At 42.1% G+C, this 26,009-nt stretch overlaps 1 protein-coding gene across 1 annotated transcript in view; it reads right to left on the bottom strand.

The window, feature by feature from the left end:
- The window catches only part of ngfra (nerve growth factor receptor a (TNFR superfamily, member 16)), a 35,552-nt gene extending 13,634 nt beyond the window's left edge, over window positions 1–21,918 (bottom strand). The window contains exons 1-3 of the mRNA XM_039825801.1: window positions 21,511–21,918; window positions 18,358–18,520; window positions 9,601–9,966 (exon numbers count right to left, since the gene is read on the bottom strand). Of these exons, the coding sequence (XP_039681735.1) occupies window positions 9,601–9,966; window positions 18,358–18,520; window positions 21,511–21,549 (568 nt within the window). The 5' untranslated portion in view covers window positions 21,550–21,918. The remainder of the gene's footprint in view (window positions 1–9,600; window positions 9,967–18,357; window positions 18,521–21,510) is intronic.
- Between the last annotated feature and the right edge of the window lie 4,091 nt (window positions 21,919–26,009).

Here is a 26,009-nt window from a genome sequence, read left to right as displayed (position 1 = left end):
ATGGGTTCTGGCTGAGTTGTTGTGTGCAAAAAGAAAAGGAATGTTCCTCGATGAGGGGGGCAAATATCTGTCCCCCACCAGCCCACCACACACCAGGCCTGTGCCCTGCAACCCAGGTCTCTTCTCACCACGTCCCCATCTAAGTGATCTCTGCTTATTGCATGACATCAAGGCCATATGGATCCATGTAGAACAAAGTTGGGGGCTTTAGGGAGGTCATCGCTTTGAGTGTAGCCTTTGCTGAGGCCAGAGAGGCAGGAAGGTTCTGTGCTACTGGACGGGTCTGGTTTCTATCAAAGCAAAGCCTGGAGAGAGGAGTCATTTTCATAAATTGTCCTATTTCCTCTTTCTTTGTGAGCTCCATTAATGATTCAGTGTAATTTCCTATGTTGCAGCAGCAGCGCCATGCCCACTCTGATGGGCATGACTTGTCCTGAAAACAGTTTATCCATCAGATCTCTCCTACAAGTCCTGTCATATTATACTTCTGTTTTGAATAGCGCTGTAACTAACACTGCAGTGATTCTGTCAGATGGTAGAAAGGCTCAAAGAGTTGTCTGCACGTTATTCGCTCCCTCAGGGTACGGTACAGCAGGAGAGAAGAGGGCCTGTCCAGCCAAAACCAAAACTTCTCTGAGCTCAACAGCCTAGTGGGGATGGAGAATATGCAGCCTGGTTCAGATCTGAGCCCGTAATTCCCAGCAGAACCTCAGGCTGCTCCTCATTAGCTTCGTACAGACGCTCACAGGTTTAACCCTGTGGAGACCCCTGAGGCTTCCTTCAAGGCCAAAGACTGGGACGCTCCATCCCAAATTATTAAGAGGTCGTCGTACTTTACAATTGTTCCGTTTTTTTATGTTAAACTCTATAGTGTGATGATTACAGCGAGCAACATGGATCACTAACTGGTTGCCATGTATTGTAACTAGATTTCAGTCTTCATTGCTAATGCATAACATTTACTCATTCAGTATCTTTAATACTCACACAACATATTTCAAAAGTAGGTATAACTGACTGTATATACATTAGTGTCATTTTAAATTTACTAATAAGGTCCATATTAATCAATCAATGAATATTCCAGCCTTGTAAAAGAGCCCTTGATGAAAAAATTATGAAACGGAAAAATGGTCACGATCCAGTCATTGTGAGATCGAGGTGCTCCTAACAGTGGTAGAACATCAAAACAAAATCCTGTTTGGAGGCCTTAAATAGATTTATTTGTTGGATATAAATATCCATTTTTATAATTCATGGATAGACCTAATTGATTGTTACAAAAACTAAATTAAAATTTAGAGTGTGCTCACATGCAGGCTGTGCGCTATGCATCCAGAGTACTTTATCCATGTGATATTTCGTGTTATCATCGGAGTTCACTAAAACGCAGTCTACAAAACCTTGGGAGCATTATGCACGATCACACGTATGGTCAAAAGGTTGCGGAAAACTGGGCACATTTTTACGCATTGGAAATTCTTTATAAATAGCGACTTTTGCAAGGAATGTTGCGACGGCAAATTTCACCCTGCTTCACGCAACTTTTTCTTGCGTGGTTTTATAAATGAAGCCCCAGGTTTCCCACAGATAATCACCTCTTAAATTTCTGCCTCTACCCCAATTCACTAGAGGTGAAAAAAAAATAATTTTGTGCTTCTCACAGGATTGAAAAATTATGTTTTAATAATTCAACAGCAGTGTGTCTTTCCAGAAACAATGTCCTGGTTACTCTGGATAACCTACAGACCTCACTGTCGAGACGTTTTCATTGGAACTACTCTGAACCAAAGAAATAGTGTGTATGAAGACTGATGACAGTGTGTTCTGTGGATTATACAGAGTGATGGGGGACATTTTTTGCGAAGACGTGTTGCTGTTGAATATTTTAAATGTCATTTTCATTATCTCGGAGAAAGAATCTCAAAACATGGATAACTAAACCCAGAAGCACTTCCAAGAAATGTTTTATTGGTACATTTAACAGCTGTCCCCTCATTTTTGTGCATGTTGGTATGCACCTACTGTTTCTCAGCATCACTAATTTAAAATGTTTGTTCTAAACAGAAAAGCTTTATCTGCTCGGACATACGCAGGCTATTCCTTTTAAATGAAGAATTTTGAGAGGGTGATGTGCTCAAATAACGGGAAGAAGAAATTCAGCAGACCATCGCGGACAAAGGCTGTCTACACGCATATTCTCTTTTCACTGACATGGCAGATAGTCACGTTTCTCCACATTGATTTGTTGCATAATTTACACACGGTTACTCGCTTTAATAGTCCGATGGGACCTTGATGGGCAACTAATGTGGACATATTTCAAAAACTTCTGCTGGCCGTTAAGAGTCCACGTTGGTCTCTCTGCCTTCGTGGTGATGACGAGGCATTCCTGCCTCCTGTGGCGGGGGGGATTGGTTTACTGAAATGGTAGAAAGTATCTTTCATGGACAGAAAAATACACCACGTGCATGCCATACTTAGAAACAGAAATAATGCAAAGTCCTATTTAAAGCGGTGCTATTGATTCGGATCTGTCTAAAAGGAGGGAGCGCTCAGAGGAGTGGAACACTGGTGTCTGTATTACACGCATTTCTTGACCTTTCCTCGGATGTAGTCAGGTTTCCTCAGCTCCGCCATACATCACCCAGCTAATGCAGGGCTGGCTAATGGTATTAGCAATGCAACACAAGCTTGCAAATAGAATAAATTGTGAATGGGAAGGTGTGTGAAAGTGTGCAGACGGTCTGGCTTTATATACAGTTTGTCAAAGAGGCCTTTCCTTTACCACACTGGGCTATCATTCATCCTGCACTACCGTGAGTCCCTTTCTTTTGTGCAATGACATGTCCTCTCCATGCAGATTTCTATATCCATCAGTTGCACCTGAGGACTCGTAAATTGTCTTCCTCATTATGAGCCAAGATGACAGCTCTCCTGGGAGTCTGCTTCACGTAACACTGACTCAACACAGAGCTACAGCTTAAGTACAGTATACTACATCTTCTCTGTAACTCCCCCTCTTTCCCTCTTCTTCTCAAGGCTGATGTAGAAAACATGACTGGCTGTAGACCAAAGGATAAACCTGGGGCTCCAGAGGCTGCTTACCTCAGCTGGAACAGAATGGGAGCTAAAAGGCGGCGGTGGAGCTTTAACAATTTAATTTTGGCTTCAGTGGGTTTAAAACACTCATGAAACAAAATAAAACTAGCCCGGGATTTTATGAGCGTGGGGCTGTGTGTGCAGGGAGATGTGTTTATTAGCGGGGTGTGGACGAGAGGGGGAGAAAAAAAGATTTAATTTTTATGAGCCATTGAGGTCTTTATGGTGAAGTTAACCCCAGGGTCTTGTGCAGAGGTTGGTGTCTTGGCTTCTGCCAGTTCAGGGTGGAGATGAGCAACTATCAGGCGCAGCACATGTACAATGACCTCTTTATCAGCCGCCAAACACTCCCTCTCTCTCAGCTCTGCCTCTATCTCAATCTTCCTCTGTGTTTGTCGCCGGACGTGCACACATCCATCACACTCACATACTACAAATTATTCAAGTGAGCGCTCTGTCTTCTATTAGGGAGGGTTAATAGGAAGAGCGGAGGGGAGGGTAGACAGAGAGGCAGAGTGTTGGGAGAGAGTGAGGAGGGGGTTCAAATGAACAGAGGAGCTGCTGTAAAGTGCTCTGATTAGTAGGAGTAATTATACTGCAGCGGTGAAGGCGCTGAATGCACACTGGCCACCTTCCACCACTCGGCTAGCCGAGTCACTCCAGGGCCACTGTGGGAAGAGATAGAGAGAGCAAATGAAGGGAGGAGGGGCGAGAGTGATGAGCGGTGTAATAAAGAGAAAAAGAAGTCTGTGATTATGTTTTTTTTTTTATCTTTTCCTCTTTTGTTCTCGAGGACAAACACTAGACCAGACACTCCACACTTCGATGTAAATCTCCTCCACTGGAGACTGAACAGCACCTTTTGGAAAACTGACAGAGACCTTTCAATAAAAGACGCAGGAGGTGTTTTCAATTTCAGATCAAAGAGGTTCACACATGTGCGAGGTCCGGAGTTTAATGAAAAATGTACAAGTTAAAGCGCACTTGGCCGAGTTAGCCTGCTGTCAGCTGTATTGATTTTGGATGCTCATAAAAAGTGTTTGTGTCTGAAGCTGGAGAGACCAAGTTTTGTGTGTGTGTGTGTGTGTGTGTGTCCTGTAGTCGTGTGTGTGTGTGTGTGTGTGTGTGTGTGTGTGTGTGTGTGTGTGTGTGTGTGTGTCCTGTAGTTGTGTGTGTGTGTGTGTGCTCATAGAGGTCATTCAGCGAAACCTGAGCATAAGCAGAAGAAATCCCAGGACTCGAATCGACCCCTCAGCATAGAATACCAGCACAGCACATACACTGCAGCTCCCTCTGTCTGTTTTCATCTCTATTTCTTTCTCTCGCCCTCGTTTCGTTTCTGTCATTGTATCATGTAATTTACACTTGGTGACAGCTGGATATGAACTGGGGATTTAGGGATATGAAAATGCCCCAATCATATCTTCTTCTTTTTGAACAGCATGCAGAAGAAAGTGAGAGAGACAGCAGGATAGGAATTAAAAAAATATTTTCCTCACCTAAAAAGTATCCCAGCGAGGCAACTTCCTGTTTGCTGTAGAAAACATATCTGCATGCATCATAGACAACCATGAACGGCCTGGAAACATCATCACCACCACAAGTGACTACAGCCATTACCCACAGGCCCACTGGTGCTATATGACAGGGCTCTCCTTTCAAACGGACGTCCCACAAGGTCACTTATCTCCAGCGGCTACCGCTACATTACTATCGCCTAGGACGAGGCGGGTCAAAGGTGGGACCAGCTGCATGGGTGGGCGCTAAATGGGCAGCAAAAGGCTGTATTGTGGCCTACTGTACATCAGATATGTCTAGAATACAGTAGATATTCTGCGTGTTTTAGGGGGCATAGGGTTTGTTTTGATGGCTGTCAGTCCTGTCACAACAGCCTGATGAGTCTTTCAGAGTGGACATGGCTTTCTCCTTGACTAGACTGCATGACTGTAGAGCAGCAGTCTTTGATATATGTGGAATTTGGGGTCTGACGAAAAAAATAAGGCAGAGATTGCAAGCAGCAGGGAAAATAGTCATTCCTGCCATCTCACCATGTGAAATTTGGTATGCACACTTATACAGAGCTTTCAACTTCAGACTTGTTGCATTAGTTCAGGAAGGTTTTGGGTTGCACTTGAAGTTTTCTACATAAGAGTGACATGACACTGTCATGAACGTGTCATAAAACATTATAAACAAGTCATAAACGTTTATGACATAACTCTTTTTTAGTAAGTGTCATTCGGTTTTGTCATGACATGTTATGGTTAGGGTTAGGGTTCATGTGTCATGACAGTGTCATGTGAGTGTCATGTATTCATGACAGTGTCATGTCACTCTTATGTAGAAAACTTCAAGTAAAGTGTTACCAGGTTTTGGGATTTTTTCTTATGTCCTTGCTTCTATTCCATAAAATCAACAAGGATCTTGATATTAGCTTGCATGGACACAGTTGTTGCCTGGTTCCATGACCATTTCTTATTGGGCCTCATTCACCAACCGTTCTTACGAAGAAATGTGTTCTTAAACCCTTCTTACGCACTTTTTACGAAGATTCTGGCATTCACTAATGTTTTCTTAACTTGGATTTGTTCTTAGCTAAGAACAAAATCTACGAACACTGAAAAGCACTCTTACTCACATTTGAGTGATGACAATTTGCTCCAAATGATTGCTTACTGCATTTTATTTAATTCTACAGTTGTTTACAATGATAGTATTGTACTGTAATGTATTTCTGATCATTTGTTGAAAAACAAATCATATTATGCAAAAAAACCACTAACACTGCAATTTACATCAGCAATTAAACTGATTAAATCCTGCGTTATTTGGTGATTGATCGCTATTTATAGGGCCAAAATGCAGTGGTAGAATATAACAAAGTACAAATTCGTCCTAACTGTACTTAAGTACATTTTTCACGTATCTGTACTTTACTTAAGTAGACTCAATAGTGCATAGCCTACTTTTGACTTTTACTTTGTTACATTTTGCGGCAATTATTAATATTTTCTACTCCACTACATTTCTACAATGTTCCGTTACATTTTCTGATCAGTTTCCCCCCTGCCAAAACGTCTTCCTGACCGGCACACGTTTGTCTCACCAGTAAAGTGTGGTTGCCGTAGATACTGTATATATGGGGCACCGCTGATCCAAGCCGGCCCTGGTGCTCCAGAGCCTTGGCGCAGCGCTGCTGACCCTCGGTAATACAGCCTCCGGTAAAAGTGAAAATGAAAACGTTTGTTTTTATTATTCCCGTTTTTAAATCAAAGTTGCCATCTATTTCTCACCACAGCGTCGTTTACTCCTCCGCCAGACTGCGTAAGACGCGTTCATATCTTATTTATTTGGCTGGACCTCTTCACATCTCCCCATTTGCGCTGCTTCACACACTTTATTTGCTTACTTGCATGGTTAAAGAAAATAAAATACATCCATGAATAAAACCAGCCGCATTCCGATTCTAACAACACATTTCCGTTATATGCTGGTTAGGATAGGAACTTCTTTTAAAAGCCAGCCCTTGTTTGTGGTAGGCTAGTGGACACCTTCTACTTTTACTAAAGTAAAAATGTCTCTGGTTATTTGTACTTTTATTTAAGTACTGATTCAGTACTTCCTCCACCGCGGCTCCGACAATCTCCGAAAACCTGTCTCCCAGGAGGTGCACAGGAAGTGTCATGTCCTTATATGGGAATTTGCGGGGCGTTTTCTTATGCTAATTAGGAACAACTGGCACGCGCTTTCAGTTACGAAGATGTGGGATTCATCAATCCTAAGAACACAGATGCGAACAAATCTGCTGTTTAAGAACACGTCATGAATCCGACGTAGACTTTTCTTAGGAACCTTCTTAAGAACATATTTAAGAGAAAACTTTATACTTAGATTAGTATTAGAAGATATTGGTGAATGAGGCCCATTGTTATTTAGCATCATCTTTCCACTCAATCATGTAAAACTGAGGTTCAATTTGCAGGCAATCCAAACAATAGTTGTCAAGACATTTCACTCAACACCACAACCTGCTGGTGGCACTAGAGGGAATCTGTTTCATGGCAATAGTTATTGAGATATTTAAGTTTGGGCCAGACAGGTGGATGGAGAAAGAGTCTGACATTTCCATCATTCATCATGGCTAAAAACTGTACACAAAAAAACTCTGTTTTTGCTTGAAGTACATCACCTTCGTCCTTTTTTGTGTCCTGTTGTGAATAAATCTGCCGAGCAGAAGCCACAGTTTGAATAGTCTTGTTTGTTTTCGAAATAACTGTGGTGACAATTTATTAATGATCAAAGTTTTAATGTTGCACTTCTGATGGTGTGGACCCCACTTTGGAAACCACTGGTCAACGTTATTAGCCCTTCTTCCACCTTATCTACCACTCCTGCTCTTATATTTCCCCAGTCTATCTCTCCTCTGCCTGTCAGAGCTATTACAGTCTATTAAAAGAGGAATGTACACCCGCCGCAGTGCAAACGCATCCTCGTTACTATGGGTTACTAACAGAGTGTTGACAGATTTTTGAGGTTCATTAACTTGGTGGATCCAAATACCTGCCAGCGTTTTAGGCCGTGAAATTCCTACCAAGTCTGCCTTAGAAAAAGGAATATTGCAGCTAGAGTATAGATCCCAACATTCATATCAGAAGCCAGAATTAGCATGTTCATTCAAAAATTATAATGCACACGGGAGATTGATAAATGCCCTGCATTAGCAAGTGCTTGTGGTATTAAACGCTTTCTTACATGCATTTAATCACTCCAAAAGGTAAGTGCCTCTTTGGTCAATGCATGCATAAAAAACCTCAAGTGGAAGGAAAAGAGCTTTTTCCCAGAGACAGACCATAACTACAAACTTCCTCTGAAATCAGGATCTGTTGTTGGGAAAGGGTTGTTTTTGTTACGAGTGCTGAAGATGTCGAGCCTTACTTTACTGTCCTCACTTATCTGATATTGCGTTAAAGGTCCTATGACATGCTGCTTTTTGGATGCTTTTATATAGGCCTTAGTGGTCCCCTAATAATGTATCTGAAGTCTCTTTCCCGAAATTCAGCCTTGGTGCAGAATTACTCATGGGTGGGCCAAAATCTCTGGGTGGGCAAAGCAGAGAAAGGGGAGGTAACCTTGCTCCTTATGACCTCATAAGGAGGAGATTCCAGATCGGCCCATCTGAGCTTTCATTTTCTCAAAGGCAGAGCAGGATACCCAGGGCTCGGTTTACACCTATCACCATTTCTAGCCACTGGGGGACCATAGGCAGGCTGGGGGAACTCACATTAATGTTAAAAAAATTTATAAAGTGACATTTTCATGCCATGGGACCTTTAAAGGAAGATAGCAGATTTGTATCAAGGAAACAGAGAGCCATGCCACCTAAGACATTTTTACCTCCCAGATTTGAGCCTTGTAGCCCCCTGATGAGCTCAATTTCATGCCTCGTCCGACCCGAGAATTTACAGCTTCCTTAGTTACAAGCTGCCTCTACTCTTAAATCCAAGCAGCTCGACTGTGCTCCTTGCATGTTGCCTTCTGCTTTGTGGGAGAGCAGATTATTCATTGTCTCTGTGTTGACACTGCAGTAGTCTTTGACCTTTTTAATGCTGAAGCTTTCAACTTCCTGCCATTTGAAAACATGACCAGCACCCACCTCTGACCTCGCCTGTTCCCACAGACACATGTGGAAGTCACTGGTGGCTGGCTCGAATGATGGCTCCTACACAGCTTTGAAATTCCTAACAACCAGTGTGCAGTATGTACTCTGCTCTTGTTCTCTTTTAAGGGTGCTTTAAACACCTAACCTGTTTGATGCCGCTCAAACAAACTCTGGTGCACTTGCCTGATTGGCTCAGTTAATTTTGGCTCGTGTGAACTTAACTATCAACTATCCCTCCCCATTATATTAGAGTACAAGAAGCTTAGTTTTTGTCATGCCAGTTATTGTTTGTCAGGTGAGGTCCAGTTGCAGTTTCAGCTAATAATACTTACAACCAGCTATTCCACTAGAGAAAACACATAAACCCATAATTTTGCAGCAAGACTTTATTTTAAGGGCTGCAACTAATGAATATTTTCTAAACTGAATCCATTTTTTGGTCTATAAACTATTTTCTACCCAAGGTGACATCTTCAAGTCACTTGTTTTGTCCAACCAACAGTACTGTCACATTAAAAAGAAAATAACTTTAGAAGACATTTAGAAGTGTGAAGAGTGTTTAGTGGCAATTATGCCTGTAGAAACACTGCCACAATTAGTCATATGTCAAAATAGTTGCCAGTTAATTTCCTGTCAATCATTTCAGCTCTTTCTTCTCTGAGTCTACGTGACGCTGATGATTTCCAATGAATGATTTATCCGTCGGTCATAAGAGTTGATGTTTGCACCTCTTGGTTTGTAATAAGTCAGACAACAGTATATGTCTTTCTTTTCTTTGGTCTGGACCGAGTTACATAAACTGAAGGTGTGAAAGCGACCTGCGTGTGTGGCAGACTTACTGTGACAGATCGAGTCGCTGTTTGGTGTGCACACAGCCAGCTGTATCTCACTGTCCTCCTCATCACAGATGGTGCAGGGCAGGCAGGGGTCGAGGGAGCTTTCGCGGTCGGAGTAGGTATCATCCACGCATTCCTCGCACACCGTGTCATGGTCGTGTTCGCAGTGCGCAAACACACCCTGGCCCACTGGGCACACCGTACACGGCTCGCACTGGCCGGATAACCCGTTGAAGAAAAAGTTGTAGTTGCAGACGCAGATGGCGTCGTTGGAGTCGGTGCAGGGCGTCTCCATGCGCATCAGGCCGGTACACTCAGTGCAGGGCCTGCACTGCTCTGTGTGACTGTAGTTCTCTGAGAAGGTCTCACCTGCAGGTGAGAGGACAGGTCAAAGGAGACGAGACAGAAAAGTGAGAGGGAGGAAACAAGAGAAGGGGCAAAGAGTAAAGGAGGTTAGACGATGGAAAGAGCAGGAAATATGAGGAGATAAACAGAGGGATAAACAGTGAGTCTAATGACATTAATCATGTTTACTGCACATTCATTAGAAGGGAGGACACATTGATCCACTGGGCTCTTAGTGATTTGTGCTCCGGGACGAGAAAGGTGCTTTTGTTAGGGAGCGAGTCAAAAGCCTGCAGTGCTTATTACGATATCGATCCCAATTTGTTTGTGCTGTGCCGAGTAAACTGCTTTAATCTCAGTCATACACACAGAGTGAGGTGCAGGTGCATCGACATGCTTACGCTGATTTGCAGATGAAAAAGACTTGTGTTTAGTATACCCAAATGATCAAGCAATCAGTCAGGTATATTTTAAGGCTTTAAAGAGTGTTGGAGTCATTCTGCCAAAATGGAGCATTTCTGTCTTGCTTGAATTAAGTTTGTGTAAATCTTTTGCCAATAGTTTATTCACATTGCTATATCTAAACTCATCTAAACACATACATATTCTGTTGGATTACCACTATATCATCTATAATGATTAATTCATTGCTAAATAGAAAATTGATTCAGTATATTGTGTTCTTGAATATACTGTTGTTGGAGCCATTCATACAGAAGATATATAATATACCAATAATAAAATATAAAATACCCTAATATTTGTCAAAATGAATTTTCTATTGTTTAATTTGCTTACCTACATATTAACTTCCTGTGTAGAATATTTAATTAGGACCAATAATGACCTCAATAAGTTCTTGCTTCTGATTGGTTAATACTTATGTCTGTGCTTGTCAGTCCGTTTAGATGAAGCTAAGGAGCCTGGAGTGGAGAACACACTAGTCTTTGACTTTGCTTAACGTCTTTGTTACATCCTTTGTGGGTTTGTTTGTGTGTCAGCAGGATTATGGAAGAACTAATATTTATCATTTTCACTATCTTCATTAAGCATGTTAGCATGCTAACATCAGCTAATTGGCATAAAACGCAAAGTACAGCTGAGGCTGAAGGCAATGCCATTAGTTTAGCAGTCATAAACCAAAGTATTTGACAAATTTAAACTTTTACCTGATGAAGGATCACCAAAGTTATTGACTTTGGGAATCATAACGCATCTTGTAGTTGTTGAGATATTTCTGTCAGGACAAATGTGCCAGCGTGGTTCAAAGTTTGTGTTAGTTGCGGTTTGTGTCAAACATTTGTCAAACAAATGTCCTGCAAATTGACTGCATCGTCTACCCCATTTTAAAGAACAACAGCATTGAGATAGCAGACCACAGCTGAGTTGTGCAGATCAGTGTTGAACAAGCAATGCTGACTAATTGCCTGCTGCTTTTCAATTACTTCAAACACTTCAGATTTGCTCTCCAGGAACGTTTGCATCAGGAGGATTCGGGGCAGTTCATCGCTGAGGAAGTGATGACCTCAAATTAGTTTATTCTTACACTGAGAGTTCCTAGGGGCTCAAAGTAATTTATTAATATTTCATGTTCACATAGAATTATTTTCAGATATAATTGGATGCCTGATGAATTATGCATTCAATGAGAGAGGGGGGGCGTCCCTGAGTGTGTTTTAGTGGTTGAGTGAGATGGGAGTGGAGTAGAGAGGCTGACAGGGAAATAAATCTCCAGCTCAGATTCACTACAGAGGCAGCTTCACTGTTCTCCAAATCCCATTTTACTTTTTCTGTGGCGTGCTTAACATGAGAGCGGTCACCTTGCAAGAGCTGCAGTTCGGACACAATGTGTGACGTTTTGCTGCCTGCTGCATACCAAAAAAATAATAATTTGCGGGATGGCAAGGAGCAGCATTATGAAATTATCAGAAAAGAATGTAAGTTGAAACAGCTTTGTAAATTGTTGAATTACTGCCTGTGTCACTCTTGATTTCACAAAATTAAGCAAATAGCAAGTTAAAACTGGTTTAATCAATCTCCTTAGTGTTTGAAAGCTCTTTGTCTTACAGTGAAATAAATCATTGGGACTGGGTGTAACTGTAAATAAAGCCACATGACTGTGTGGATGTGTGAGACTGTGTGTGTGTGTGTGTGTGTGTGTGTGTGTGTGTGTGTGTGTGTGTGTGTGTGTGTGTGTGTGTGTGTGTGTGTATTTTCATGGGAAGTGTTTAGTGTGTGTCATGTTGAGCAACAGCATATTGTCAGTGTGAAAAGTCCTGCAGCAATGTCCCAGCACTTGCTTTGCGCTGTAGCGTGGCTCTGGCAAGTAAACACTGGCACAGACTGAAGCTCTAAACAGCATCACGGCTAAGAAGCTGACGATGAAAGCTGTCACATTATACAGGCAGACTGAGGAGGGCAGACGCAGGTAATGATATAAAGACAGGTAGGGAGTAGGCAGAAAGATGGATCAACAAGTAAGGGTGGCCGGTCAACTTGATCGAGAGAATCTCTGGACTGTTTTGCTCAGACCACCACTGTGAGTCAGACATCCAACCTGAGTCTAAAAAACATGATTTAGAGATCAAAGTGTTGATGTATGACTGAAGGGTCAGGGGAAATGGAGCACTCAGTGAGTGACTTCAGTTTCCTTCTCGGATAGACGCACACACACACTACTAGATTCAGTGTTTTTTTTTTTTTCTTTTCTCTGTCATCAACCCTTGCTCTTATTACTGTCTGGAGGCAGAAGAGATAGAATGGAGTGACACCGACTGAACGGACCAGACAAATAACAGACCTCGGAGGTAAACGATTATTTGAATTTGTGAGCTTGAAGCCTTTGTTTTTCTTTGCAGTCGGGCTCAACCGGCAAAGCTGTCCTCATTCATTTCAATTATCCCACAGCGCGCAGGCTTCCTTGGCTAATTTTAACTTGCATGCATGAGCCCCTTTGCAGTCCTTGTGTGTGTAAACACGTCTAAATGCCACCATATGCACTGAGAGGTGTGTGTGTGTGTGTGTGTGTGTGTGTGTGTGTGTGTGTGTGTGTGTGTGTGTGTGTGTGTGTGTGTGTGTGTGTGTGTGTGTGTGTGTGTGTGTGGTTTGTGTAATTTGTGTCAGTGCTTTCATCTGGGGGCTATAAGAAGAAAGTAAAAGGGCATCGAGAATCAGGTGGAGAGTGTTGTCTTTAATAAAATATGATCCTTTTTTTCTAATTGCCTCCAATTGAGCGATGACCGGCGAATCTCGGCAATCAGTTTTAATGTTCGGCAGAAAAAAAAAGGGCCGTTGGTAAACAGGGATTTGGCTGTGTACCGGGGGATGATGCACTTAAAATGTGCCACTTCAGCCCGTGAAGACCCCCCCTCCAAAACACTGATGTGTTTGGGCCCCATTAGTGTCATCAATAATGTAGCTCTGGACGGCCTTGAAACTGATGATCTGTACAATCGGCACTTTAGGTGTAAGCTTTTAGTGAGGATGGTCATTTCTGCCACTCCACAGCGTGTCACGGTCCCCGGTTCAGCAGAGACACCATTTTCCTCCTGACCCTCTGCTGACTGCACATAAATTGTCAACATGGGGAAAGCTGCGTGACGGCTTTATTTGTCTTTTTGAACGTGAAATATTTTTGTGTGTAATTATCGCTGTGCTTCATTGGTCCACTAAGCTTCCCTCCAGATTTGAAACGGGTGTTTTAGGATATTAGAAATCTATTATAAGTAGACCAAAGGAGGGACGTTGTAATTTAACAATCAACAGTTGCTCTTGTATCCTGTGCTGAGCAGTTTTTGCTGCGTTAGGGTGCCATGTAGGGACGAAGCTTCACCTGAAACTGCCACAGAGGACATGCCAGAGGAAAATCTCCATTTCCCCTTCCTTTATCCCTCATGATCCAGCATTGGAAGCGATTCTTGATGCTCTGTTTCAGCCATCACCAGCTGGGATTCTACTCTACTTCCCCCTATAAAACCCCAGTGAGCTCCAGTCGGCCAGCGGGGCTCTTCTTAAACACTATGTGTTTAAGACTCGTGAGTCTCTGTCGTCTTCTTTTTTTTTATCTCAGATCTTCAGTCAGTTTGCAGGGCAAATTTTTCTGAATGGTTCACTTAGTGAGGCAGGTCCGGTTGTCTTGTCTCCCATGACAGCAGAGAAAAGTGGAGGAGACTGATAAATATTTCAGCGCTGCTGACGCTGGCACTCGTCCCGAGCTGCGATCGGGAGGCCATGAAGAAGGGGGTGGTTACACTGGCAGGAAGTGGGGAATTAAGGGGGTAAATAAAGATTCTCCCATATTTACCATGAAACAGGAAATGGATGTGTTGACTTTTACTCTTCAATTATTCATTTCTGCACTTTAGAAAATGTATTCATAGCTTTAGTTTTCCAACTAAGGTCAGTGTTTCGGCCTCTATCTTCCATATAAATCCCACTCGGTCTTATTTTAGTTTATGTGCTCCTGTGGGCCTCAGGTACATTAAGATTTGATCTGCTAAACCAAAAACAATGTTGAAACCAACGCAAATGCATTTGCACCGGAAATTGAGTGCAACCGCCTGGGTGTGTGATCTTAATTGTTGAGTGTTTATCAGCAGTGAATACCACTCCTGTAGTGCAGAGCAAGATAATTGTTCACTGTTAGTGGCACAACAGGCTTTTCAATATGCTTTAATTAGCTGGATCAAATGAGTAAAGATGCATTGATGTAACAGTATGCATGATGAATGAGCAGATCGTGCCCTTTGGTGCCTGGCTCTCTAATACCATTTTATCCGCTAATACAGACGATGAGTCATAGCAACAGAGAAGAGGAGGCGGCGGGGGGGGAAATGCTCGCTGAGAAATGCGAGTACAGGATGGAGAAAAAGAGTTGGTGGGATTCGCCTGTGTGAAGGAGTGGGGGAGGAGGGAGTGAATGAAAAAAAAAAAAATCAATACACGGACACAAACTACAGTCCTGAGGGCCAGCCCACATTATAGGAAAATGAAGCTGCGGTTTACCATCTACGCTTCGTCTGCCACTGTTTACGGCAGGAATATAAAAAAGTGAAAAAAGAATGTGACGCGCTAGACAAATTCCTCATGACGTCAAACTGAAGATAAAGTCCAGACGATTGTGAAGCTGCGACCTGTGTCTCTACAGACTCAAGGCACCTCCACTCAACCCATTTCCTGCTCCAGTCTATCATATTCAACATTTGATAAAGACTATTAATTAATCACACTGCTCACTCTCATCTACTGGTGTGACTGGATTTCTAATAACACAGATGCATAAGCATAAGAAGTCCATAAGAAGTTTTTTTCTTTTCTTTTTCGCACAAGAAACATTATTTGCAGATTTTACGCCACTACCTTTCCTAACATTGATTTTGTTTGACAGAGAAGCTTCATGTGAAACTAACTCACAGTCCTTTTCCTTTTTACCCTGTGGCACTGTTGCGCTCTAGATGTAGAGAATTGGCTTTCTGCCCCTGAACCCATTGCTGCAGCTCTTGAGTTCCTCGAGGCAAAGAATACAAACTTCAAAGGGATGATATCAGCCAGACTTGAGATTCTTAATAACATAACACAACACTGAGATTAGCATCTGTTGTGCAAATAAGTTCACAAGTGCAAGTCAGAGTATCAATGTTCTTGACAATTTCCAGCATGCCATCCTGCAAACATTCCTTCAGAATTTATCATGATAACATCCAGTTGATATTATTGTGTTTTGCTGTTAAAAGACTTCAAGTTCTTGTTTACATGCATTATTTGTCAGTCTTTACATGTGGCATGAGTGGATTAATGCAATTAATCAATGTTTGAGTGGATTTCGGCTCCATGTCAGTCACCTCGAATTCTCAAACTGACACAGCATGGTCTTTCAAAAGGTAAGAAAAGGTGCGACATTTGTGTTGTCACAGTTCTTCAGCTCCTCCTGAACTATGCGGTGATGCTTGTGACCTATACTTTGACGTTTACTTAGCACTCTGACTACACCGACGTCTCAAAGGGCACAGAGAGCTGCAGGAATGTGACGCAGAAAGACACCCCAATCTAGAAAAACACATTTGTTTGCAGCATTGGCTCTTCTTCTTCTTCTTCTTCTTCTTCTTCTTCTTCTTTTTCTTCTTCTCTGGGATGTTGCGGTGTTGGCACCTCTCCCAGCTCTGGTCTGTAGAGCGAGTGCTAATGGTTCACAGCCTGAGCCGAGCTGCGAGCGAACACATTTGGACCCACTTACAAGCATCAAACATGTGAATTCCTGTCTTATTTCTCAAGACACTCGATAAAGGCAAAACAGACACTTCATACAAATGAGAAAATTGGACAATAGGAGTTTGTTTTGGCTTTAATGTTCTTTTTGTTTTCATTTCAGGGCCCAACCTGCCATTAAGAATTAAATTTGGCACAGAAAATGAATGTGGATGTATAAATAAAGATGATGTCAGTGCAGAAATGTTGCATTAGTGTGTGTGTGTGTGTGTGTGTGTTGTGTGTGTGTGTGTGTGTGTGTGTGTGTGGTGTGTGTGTGTGTGTGTGTGTGTAATGCTGGTAAAGACAGGCCGTTTACATTTGTATTTCCCGTATTTTGATTGTCTCCAGATTGAATGTAATCCTTTTACGTTTAACACATTTTAGAAAGTGGAGTTTCTGTTAAGTCAAGTTTTAGCATTTTGGTGTTATAAGTTAGTTATCCAATCTATTAAAGGGTCAGTTCACCCAAATCAATCTAATAAAAAAATGTTTTGACCCGACTGTGAGCAGATTTCATTGGAACCACATTGTACCAAATATTAAAATTGTTGACAGCAAGTCTATGGGCATTGTTGGTGGAAAGACTTGTCGCTGTTGGTTTTTACAAATGTAATTTTTCATTTTGAACACCATGAATGGGGCTGGCATCTTCAGAGGAAATTTTCTCAAAACCTCAGAACACAAAACTGACAACTGATGGTAAGAAAATGAGAGAATGTTTTGATACCACTTTTAAAGGTCCCATGACATGGTACTCTTTGGATGCTTTTATATAGACCTTAGTGGTCCCCTAATACTGTATCTGAAGTCTCTTTCTCGAAATTCAGCCTTGATGCAGAATTACAGCCACTAGAGCCAGTCCCACAATGAGCTTTCCTTAGTATGTGCCATTTCTGTGTCTGTAGCTATTGAGGAGGAGAGGGGGGGCAAGGAGGAGAGTTGGGGTTTGGCCTTGACCAACTGCCACTTTGCTCGTTTGAAAGCCATGATGTCTCTCTCTCGGGTGGGCCAAATTCTCTGGCGGGGCAAAGCAGAGAAAGGGGAGGTAACCTTGCTCCTTATGACGCCACATAGGAGGAGATTCCAGATCGGCCCATCTGAGCTTTCATTTTCTCAAAGGCAGAGCAGGATACCCAGGGCTCGGTTTACACCTATCACCATTTCTAGCCACTGGGGGACCATAGGCAGGCTGGGGGAACTCATATTAATGTTAAAAAACCTCATAAAGTGAAATTTTCATGCCATGGGACCTTTAACAACCTAGCAAACCAAGAAGTTGTTGGTATTGATGGCTAATAACGGATCTATAAAGCATTATTTAATGATTTAATAACCATTTATTAAACCATTTGTTACAACTTATAAACCCTAGATGCCTAATGCCGGCCTTACACTAAATGAGTTTTCAAGCGATTCCACTGTCGCAGACTATTTTCCAACATCGGAATGAAATCATGAGCGTCTTGCTAGAGTTGGGGCGCGCTCCCGTCGTCTCAATTGTTTGGTGGTCATAAAACTCAGCCCGAGTCAGTCTTTTTCCTGTCTTGACGTTCCGACAAAATCAAACGTGTTTAATATTATCGTAAGTTTTAAGTCTTGGTAGTGAAATCACGTGAACATTGTCAACAACCAATGGGTGCGCTCCCTCCAGCACCAAACAGGAAGAAGCAACAGCTAGAGCCAGTGTTGTTTATGGTTGCTATGGGGCCTGCACTAAGCTAAACGCTAAAGAGGGAAAGTTTGCAGATTTCAACCCTTCTGAAGCATGTCATCCAACGGGAGTTTTACCGGCGGCTAAACGCGGACCTCAGAGTACTGCCGCCATTCATCTGCATGTACGGCAGAATAGAAAATCTGCAAACTTTCCCTTGAGTTACCAGCTAATGCTAGCGGTAGCTAGCTAGCTAGCTTGGGTAAATCTTTTAAAACAAATCTAGTTGTAGTCTTGCAATTCGTGACCCTGCAAGATCTCCAGTCTTTACATATTATAAGTCTTTGACGTTAGATGTGAGATGATGTCAGACTTTAGTCTTTTCACCAAAGTCTGTTCAAAGTATTCTAGTGTATGGTAGGCATAAGTGGTACCCGTGTCTTTGATTTGATCAGAATGTACAGTAGTTGACAGTCCTGGTGTGTAACTCCATAACTTAATAAAACATTTCTACTCACTGTCCAAACACTGGGAGCAGACAGTCTGTGTGACGCCACATTTCTTCACCACTCCTTCTCCAGGTGGACACTCCTGGCAGCATTCTCCATTGGTGGTGTACTGGCCGGAGTCACAGGGGAGCTGCACCGCCCGCTCCGTCTTAGAAGCCAACGCTAACGCCACCTGGGACAGCGGTACAGTACATCAGAGCAGTACTTTCACACAAACGCACACAGCACAGGGCCACTGTGACTTAAACATACACAGCAAAAAAAATTGGTATAAATTACTGCCAGGTGTCCAACCTGTTCCTTAAATCCAACCGCTATCAGGATTCATCATAAATCATGTTGTCTCCACCCGAATTAGACACATTTTGAACAAGTCTAAACTGCCCTAATAGTTCCCCTGAAGGCAAATCAGCTCTAATAGTAACCCTTTGACACGCTCTGGCCGAGGCACTTACCATAAAATAATGTGTGCACGACATTATACACATGCCCGTCCTAATTACTGTCTAAAGGTGAGAGTAGCTGAGAACGTCAGCCCCTGCTTCCGATCAGTGTTGACACACACACACATACACATGCTTGTACTTATGTACTTGTGAGGACTTTTTTATGGTAATAATGCATTCCCTACCACCTAAATTGAACCATCACAACTGCATGCTTAAATACCTCCCTGAGCCTAATTGTAACCCTAAATGCTCAAAGAAAAACTCTGACAGCTCCATAATGAAGTGAGGACCGGCTAAAATGTTCCCTGTTACCAAAATTGTCCTCGGGGTCCAAAACTTAGGAGGATAGTGCAATTTAATGGTTTACTTTGTGGGGACCTTTGTTTTTTTTACCTAACTGATAGATGAGTCCCCATAATGTAATTGTGTGAACAGATTTGTGTTCCCAGTGGATCAGTAGAAGTACACATACATGCTTTAGTTATATGTCCTATTTTGCATATCAATCATATAAACACATTTTAACTTTCCCTTAAATGCCTGCAGCATGCAGACATTGGACTGTAAATACACATGCATATGCTGTATGTTTGTCCTTCTTCCTGACACATAAGTATTTGCGTACATGGTTTGGTTTGAATGTTTTCATCCCTTCTAATCTACTCGTACTAGTTATCACCTTCTTACTCTCCCACCTCTCTTGTTGCATTTCCTCAGTCCTCTGATATAAATGCCACGCAGCTCTACTGGCAAAAGAACTGAGGCTTGTTCCACTGGTGTGTATGCAACAATGTTAAATAAAAGAAATTCATATCCAGACGTTTTAGAACAAAGAAAACCATTATACTGAAACACTTTCATGTTCTGTGGCTCTTATTATGTAACGAGCAAAAACTCATTTCCACTTAATTCACATTTGCTGATACATCAATTTAATCTTTGCTCTCAGTCATTCGTCCCTCCCCTCCATCCTCTCTCTGCATTCCCTGCTTTCATTCAGAAACAGATGTACTGAGCAGCCAGCAGCTCGCTCTCTCATTCTTGCTGTTCTTGCTCAACATTTCCCCCATTCTGTCATCCCACTTTTTTCTCTTAAGGTGCATTTCTCCTCCTGACCTTACAACCTGCTATCTCAACAATTCTGCACAAATCTTTTATTTGAGCATATCATCAGGATTAAAGTCACGTTTTTGTCTGCAAAAAATGAAATCTGGATGCAGTCCAAAATCTCAAGAGAGTTCCCTCCTGTATCTGCAGGGGGAGGATTCATGTCCCTGACTGCTGCGCCAGCTCCCTTTCCTGTGACATCTTCCTGGAATATCACTCAGCTCAAACACAGATTAATGGCAAAAATCAGCAGGAAATTTGTTCACCAGCAGCAGGAACATACACACACGCACACACACACACACACACACACACACACACACACACACACACACACACACACACACACACACACACACACACACACACACTTGCAGCAACAACAACGTAGGGTGACCCAGCTGTGATGTGCTTGGTTTGTACTCTCCCAAATTTCATGGTCAATTTGAGAGTTTATTTCTAAATTTAATTCTACCAAAGTGCACCCGACCGTCGCCACCCTTTAAACCAGCTGTCATAACAGAGTGTCCCCTCACATCCAGGGCTGTTCACGTGATGACTGAGCTGCACAGCCCAATTAGACCAGCTGCTGTGGACATACCAGAGTGCTGGGAGGATGTGCCCTCTCTGTCTGCTCTGTGCTTCATCACCACTATCCTCCTATAATCAACTTTCTCACATTATCAGAAGACGAGAGCCTCGTGTTTCATGTCAAAATGAGGTAAATAATGAACTGCTAGTGTCGGCTAGGAATTCAATAAATCAATTTACTGCAGCGTCCTTATCTCTTCTAATTTTAATATCCTGAAATTAGACTAAAAATTAGAAGGAAATTACTGCTTCTCATTAATGCTATTAAAGTCTGGGCCAAGGCGCCTTTCAGCAGACTGCTCCTGGATAACTGGATGCAGCTCAATGTGAAGCAGAAATCTCAATTTGCCAGACACTAATCCCAGCAGGGCTGTCCACTGTAACTTTTCCTCCGTGGATGAAAACCAAGACCTGTGTGTGTGTGTGTGTGTGTGTGTGTGTGTGTGTGTGTGTGTGTGTGTGTGTGTGTGTGTGTGTGTGTGTGTGTGTGTGTGTATGTGTATGTGTATGTGTGTGTGTGTGTGTGTGTGTGTGTGTGTGTGTGTGGAGCTGAAGGGGGTATAACATAAGCGGCATAATGCAAATCAGTTGCACCTGCATGTTTAGCAGAGGAAAAAACGACACATTGGTCCTTTTTTTAATATGGCTTTTTTTTAAAGAGGGAAACAGCACTGATACAGTACACATTTAAACCCTGTTCAAAATATCGTATAGGCTACATATCACAGGCATCACAAAAGGGATTATAAATGCCATGAAGAGCTCTGAAGTCAAGAAAAACTCACTACTAAATTCCCAGCAGGACTAATGGCCTAATGTTATATCAATCTAAGAAAGGAATCAATAAAATGTTCACGCAAATTAAAAACTATATAGAAACAGGAAACGAAATGTTTAAAAAATATATATCACAAAGTGCATTAAGTCACTAAAAACTCATTTACATTCTCTGAGTAACCCAAATTATTCCAAATATTCCATCAAACACGCACTAGTTACTGTACAGAGTACTTACCAAAGCGCACAGAATCACCAGAGATAGGGTAGTAGTCATCCTGCGTCGCCTGCTGGACTCACACAAACACACAAACAGATCTTGTGCAGAGAAGGCAGCGCTATGTGGAGGAGGAGAGCCGCTCAGCGGGAGTGCTCATTTTAATTCCAGCGGCAGCGGATTTTATCAATGAGTCCGCACCATCACGCCTCTGTCTGGGACCTCTGGACTGGAGTCAGCTGCGACTGTCACTGCACTCCTCAGCACCTCCACCACTACCAGCACACACAAACACACAGAGAGGAGGAGGAGGAGAAGAAGAGGAGCAGGAGGTGGAGAAGACCGTCCTGTCCGGAGTGCTGCTAAGCTGCAAGTGCACTGCGGAGGAGAGAGGGGGCACGTCCACCCTCCGGTTTATTACCCCTGATACTCCTGCAGTATTAGCTATACAACCTGCTCTCTCTCTCTCTCTCTCTTTTTTTTTTTTTTTTTTTTTTTTTTTTTTTTTTTTTTTTTTTCTCTCTCTCGCTCTCTGTGTCTAATCTCAAGTGAGGTCTGACTAAATGCAAAAGTGACATAAACATGATTACATTTGTAAGGACCAACATCTTCTCTCTATCTCTTTATTATATACAATGTGGTCAAAAGTATGTGACACATCTACTTTTGTGTATTTTTGGTCTGGAGCTGTTTTTCATGTATTTCTCTTGTCCCAGTGGCTCCATTTTAAGGGAAATCTTAATGATGCAGCATACTGTACAACCATATTTTGTGGCAATGTGACCTCACCAATGCTCTTGTGGCTGAAATGGAGCAAATCCCTGCAGTTTTTTTACATGACATAGGCTACATACGTTACATGTTTAACAATAACTTGGGGTGTAATATCAGGCTGTCCACATATTTTGGCCATATAGTGTATACTCCTTCATCACCTAATGTAATTTCCAATAGTTGTTGACACTGTGCTGTTGTTGCTGGTTTGAATTATCTTGACGTGTGTTTCTGATATTTTTTTTCTTCTCCAAATATGTAAATGTGGCAGCCAAAATATTAGAAACACCTTATGCACTCCAAAACAAGACCACCACAGAGTACAGCCTCAAAACTTGTCCTGAGAACTGGGTCAGCACACAAACAACTAAAGAAACCTCTATGACTGTAGGGATAACAGGTGTTTTTTATTTTTCTATTGATTTAATTTTTTGCTCTCCAAATCTGACGAGTAAATTGTACAAAATCCGACTTTTCAAATGAACTCTGTGACTTTTTGTAAGTGCAAAAACAAATGCTTGTGTGTCTCAGCTAATTACTGAGCAACATCAAAGTCCAAACATATTCCCATCAGTCAACTTCCAAAGGTACATTATCATCATGCACCACAAGAGGGCGACTCAGCTGAGCTCAGATCAGCAGCACCTTAACAATGAAGGATGAGGTTGTTCTTCCCTAAAGAGAAGTCACTTCACTGAGGGATGTGCACTGTGAAAAGGCTTCATTTTCACTGATCTCAGGCTTCACACGTTACTGTAACATACTGCTACACAATTTAGAACTTTATACATTTAGAGTGGCCTCCATTAAAACATGGCAATTTAGATTTGATGTATCTGTAAATGTGTCTGTGATGCTCAAAGGGGAGTTTGGTATTGTAATTCTTTTTATAACAAGATGTTTATTTTTTCATTTTATTGGGGTGATATAATAGTATTCTATTTTCCATGACAGGCTAGTCTAGCACTTCTGTTGCAGAGATGGATATACTGTAGTTTGGAGCATTTTTTTTTGGAAAACTGCTGAACATGTTGAGGTTTTAATCCATTAAGTGCTGCCTGCTGCATCGCGGATATTTTTATGTTAAGATTATACTAAATTTGGTGAGGCCACTCCAAAACCACTAATGCACATCTAAGTATTGTAATTGGGTTTGATGCTCATTGAGGTACTTAGCCTTTACACTTAAGGAGAACCAGTGTTGATGGATATTGATCCAAGACAATGTGACGATAAAGCAGCAGTAGTCACCAAAGAATTGACTGCTTTATCTGCATCCGACCTTTCCCGATCTCCATCTTGTACGATCCTCCTGACCCTGCTACTTGCACCTTCTCCACACCGATCATCAGCAGCATCAGAGGCTGCTGCCCCTGAAGCAGCAGCAGCAGCCACAGGGTGATTTAGTTACACTGTTGTAGATCCAAATGCTCTCCAGTATTGATCTCGGGACACATCAATTTTCCCACTTCCTACATCCTCCTTTGAGATCACCCCTTCAGCACCTCCGACTCACCCCCATTCTGATGACTGACAGCACTCCTCTCCATCAATACCCTCTTCTTTCATATTGTATTCACATGTCAAGTCCTTTGAATCCAGTATTTATTGTCCACAGTGTGAGGAAAGGCACTGTATCACCGTGGGCGTGCAGGTGGTCAATGATGGGCTCCAACTCGTTTGTCAAATAAATGCTAATAATTAATATTAACACTCTCCAGGCATGTTGTTGATATTGTTTGATCCCAACAACAGTGTAACAGAGATGTACTACAACTCTAGGCTGATATGGATCTACCCAACGGCCAGAAATAGAAAAATGTCCTCTGGATGTGAGCTCTATTAATAGTGTTATAGATATATGGATATGTGCTGACAGGGGGTCTTCGGTAGGATACATGTATTTTTCTCGGTACGTATCACATTTCCAGCTGTATGATTGGTCAGCGAAAGGAAATGTCATGTCAGGCTGCAAGGTCACTAATAAAATACAATCTTGATGAAGATGACTTGCCGACCGGCGGAAGTCGTCACAGTGAACAACTCGAGGGGCAGCAACACACGAAATTCACTGGAACCCGGTTTTATTCAGTCTATGTGTAGAAATCTCTTTTGACTTGTCATAGTTGGAAAAGCAAAGGTGTTTAATAACGTTGTCTCTGTTCTATTCAAGTGTTCCAGTGACGGTAAGCAGGCATGCACCAATATCCAAAGCTGCTAAATGGAATTCAGCCATCATTCATTTCATTATTTACACCTGTGCTTTTGCTACTGTGGCGAAGTCTAAATGTCTTCCGTGTAAAAAGGCCTATTACTGCTGTTAGTCATTTCACTGCAATAGTTAGACGTTTTGGCTGCTGAAAATCTTTATTTTGAAAAGTAAAATTTAATAAGAAGTATAAAATTTATGTAACGACATCAAGAAAGTGGTGTGTGGTTGAGGTGTGTCTCAATTCGGATACATCCATGAGTACGCTTACATGTAGTACACTGTGTATACTATGTACTCGTGTAGTGTGTAGATTTCAACGAACGGCCGTTCTACATCGACCGGAAATTACTCTTCTTCTTCTTTTTAATGGTATATTGCAGCCGACGAAGCATTACTGCCACCTATTGTCACTCATTGGCCTGGCATGTAAAGAGAATATATAATCCACATAAACAATCACTTTTTGGTTGTTCGCGTCCTGATTGCAGGAGTGAAACAAAATAATGTCCAGGTTACAGCACTTTATCATAAACATGGCTCAAGATCTAAAGAGTGAAAACCGGTGAAATATTCAAAGGAGGAAAGTATTTCTTCTCTTCAATGCAGTACTTGTTGAATATAAAATACAGATGCTGTACTGTTTAGACACAGAGAAGTCTAGTCAAGACAAGAGGCTTCAGTGTGACCCTGGTGTGATGTTACAGCGGTGCTGTGATTTCTTATCTTTGTGCTGTTGGGGTGACAGATTGGGGCTGATATAAGAGTTGGATGGCCACAGTATAAAGTTATTGCACAGCATGCATTGAGAGAACTGCTCGGGGAGGCATATTGAGTCCAGAGGGTGGACACCATATGTTTTGAACATTCTGCCAAGTAGGGCATAGGACATCACCTGTGACTGGTTAAACATCTAAAAACAAGAATTATAGTTCCCATTCGAAGCAGGAGGAGATGCATTCACCCTTCACAAATAGTTTGCAAATATAAACCACAAAAAGTACACGCTGAAAGCTGGAGCTGAGCCAGAGCTGCCGGGGAACGTACACTTTTCTTCTGGCAGGCTGTCTTTACGCTGTCATATTCATGGTTTTGGTTTTTTCTTCTTGGTTAACTTTAACTCTGTAAGATTGCCTATGTCCAGAATGTTAAGCTTAAAAATCAGAGGTTCAAAGAGAAGAATACAAATGAATTTTTAAGCAGATGATCCCATCTGAGTCATTTAACTGAACATGTTACAGCATTATTACAGAACCCAGAGAGCTTTTCTTGCAGAAATATACCCACATATCACATATATTTTAGGGGTGGTACGGTTCATGAAAAAACACCCGAACCGCTCGGTTCGCCAGTCTCAGTTCGGAGCATGTGTGTACCGCACGGTTCCTCAGTACACTGTTAATGTGCACTAACCTCTTACTGCCGTAGTGCCCACTTTACACCTATGTTAAAACACTTGACATGACGGCGAAGCGGAATGGCGTGACAAACGCCAACCCATGGCAGCTGATTGGACGATTGCGTCACATGGGTCTGG

This window comes from Perca fluviatilis, chromosome 15, assembly GCF_010015445.1.
Source record: "Perca fluviatilis chromosome 15, GENO_Pfluv_1.0, whole genome shotgun sequence".
In the NCBI taxonomy this organism is placed as follows: domain Eukaryota; kingdom Metazoa; phylum Chordata; class Actinopteri; order Perciformes; family Percidae; genus Perca; species Perca fluviatilis.
This window is presented reverse-complemented; position numbering and strand designations above follow the sequence as displayed.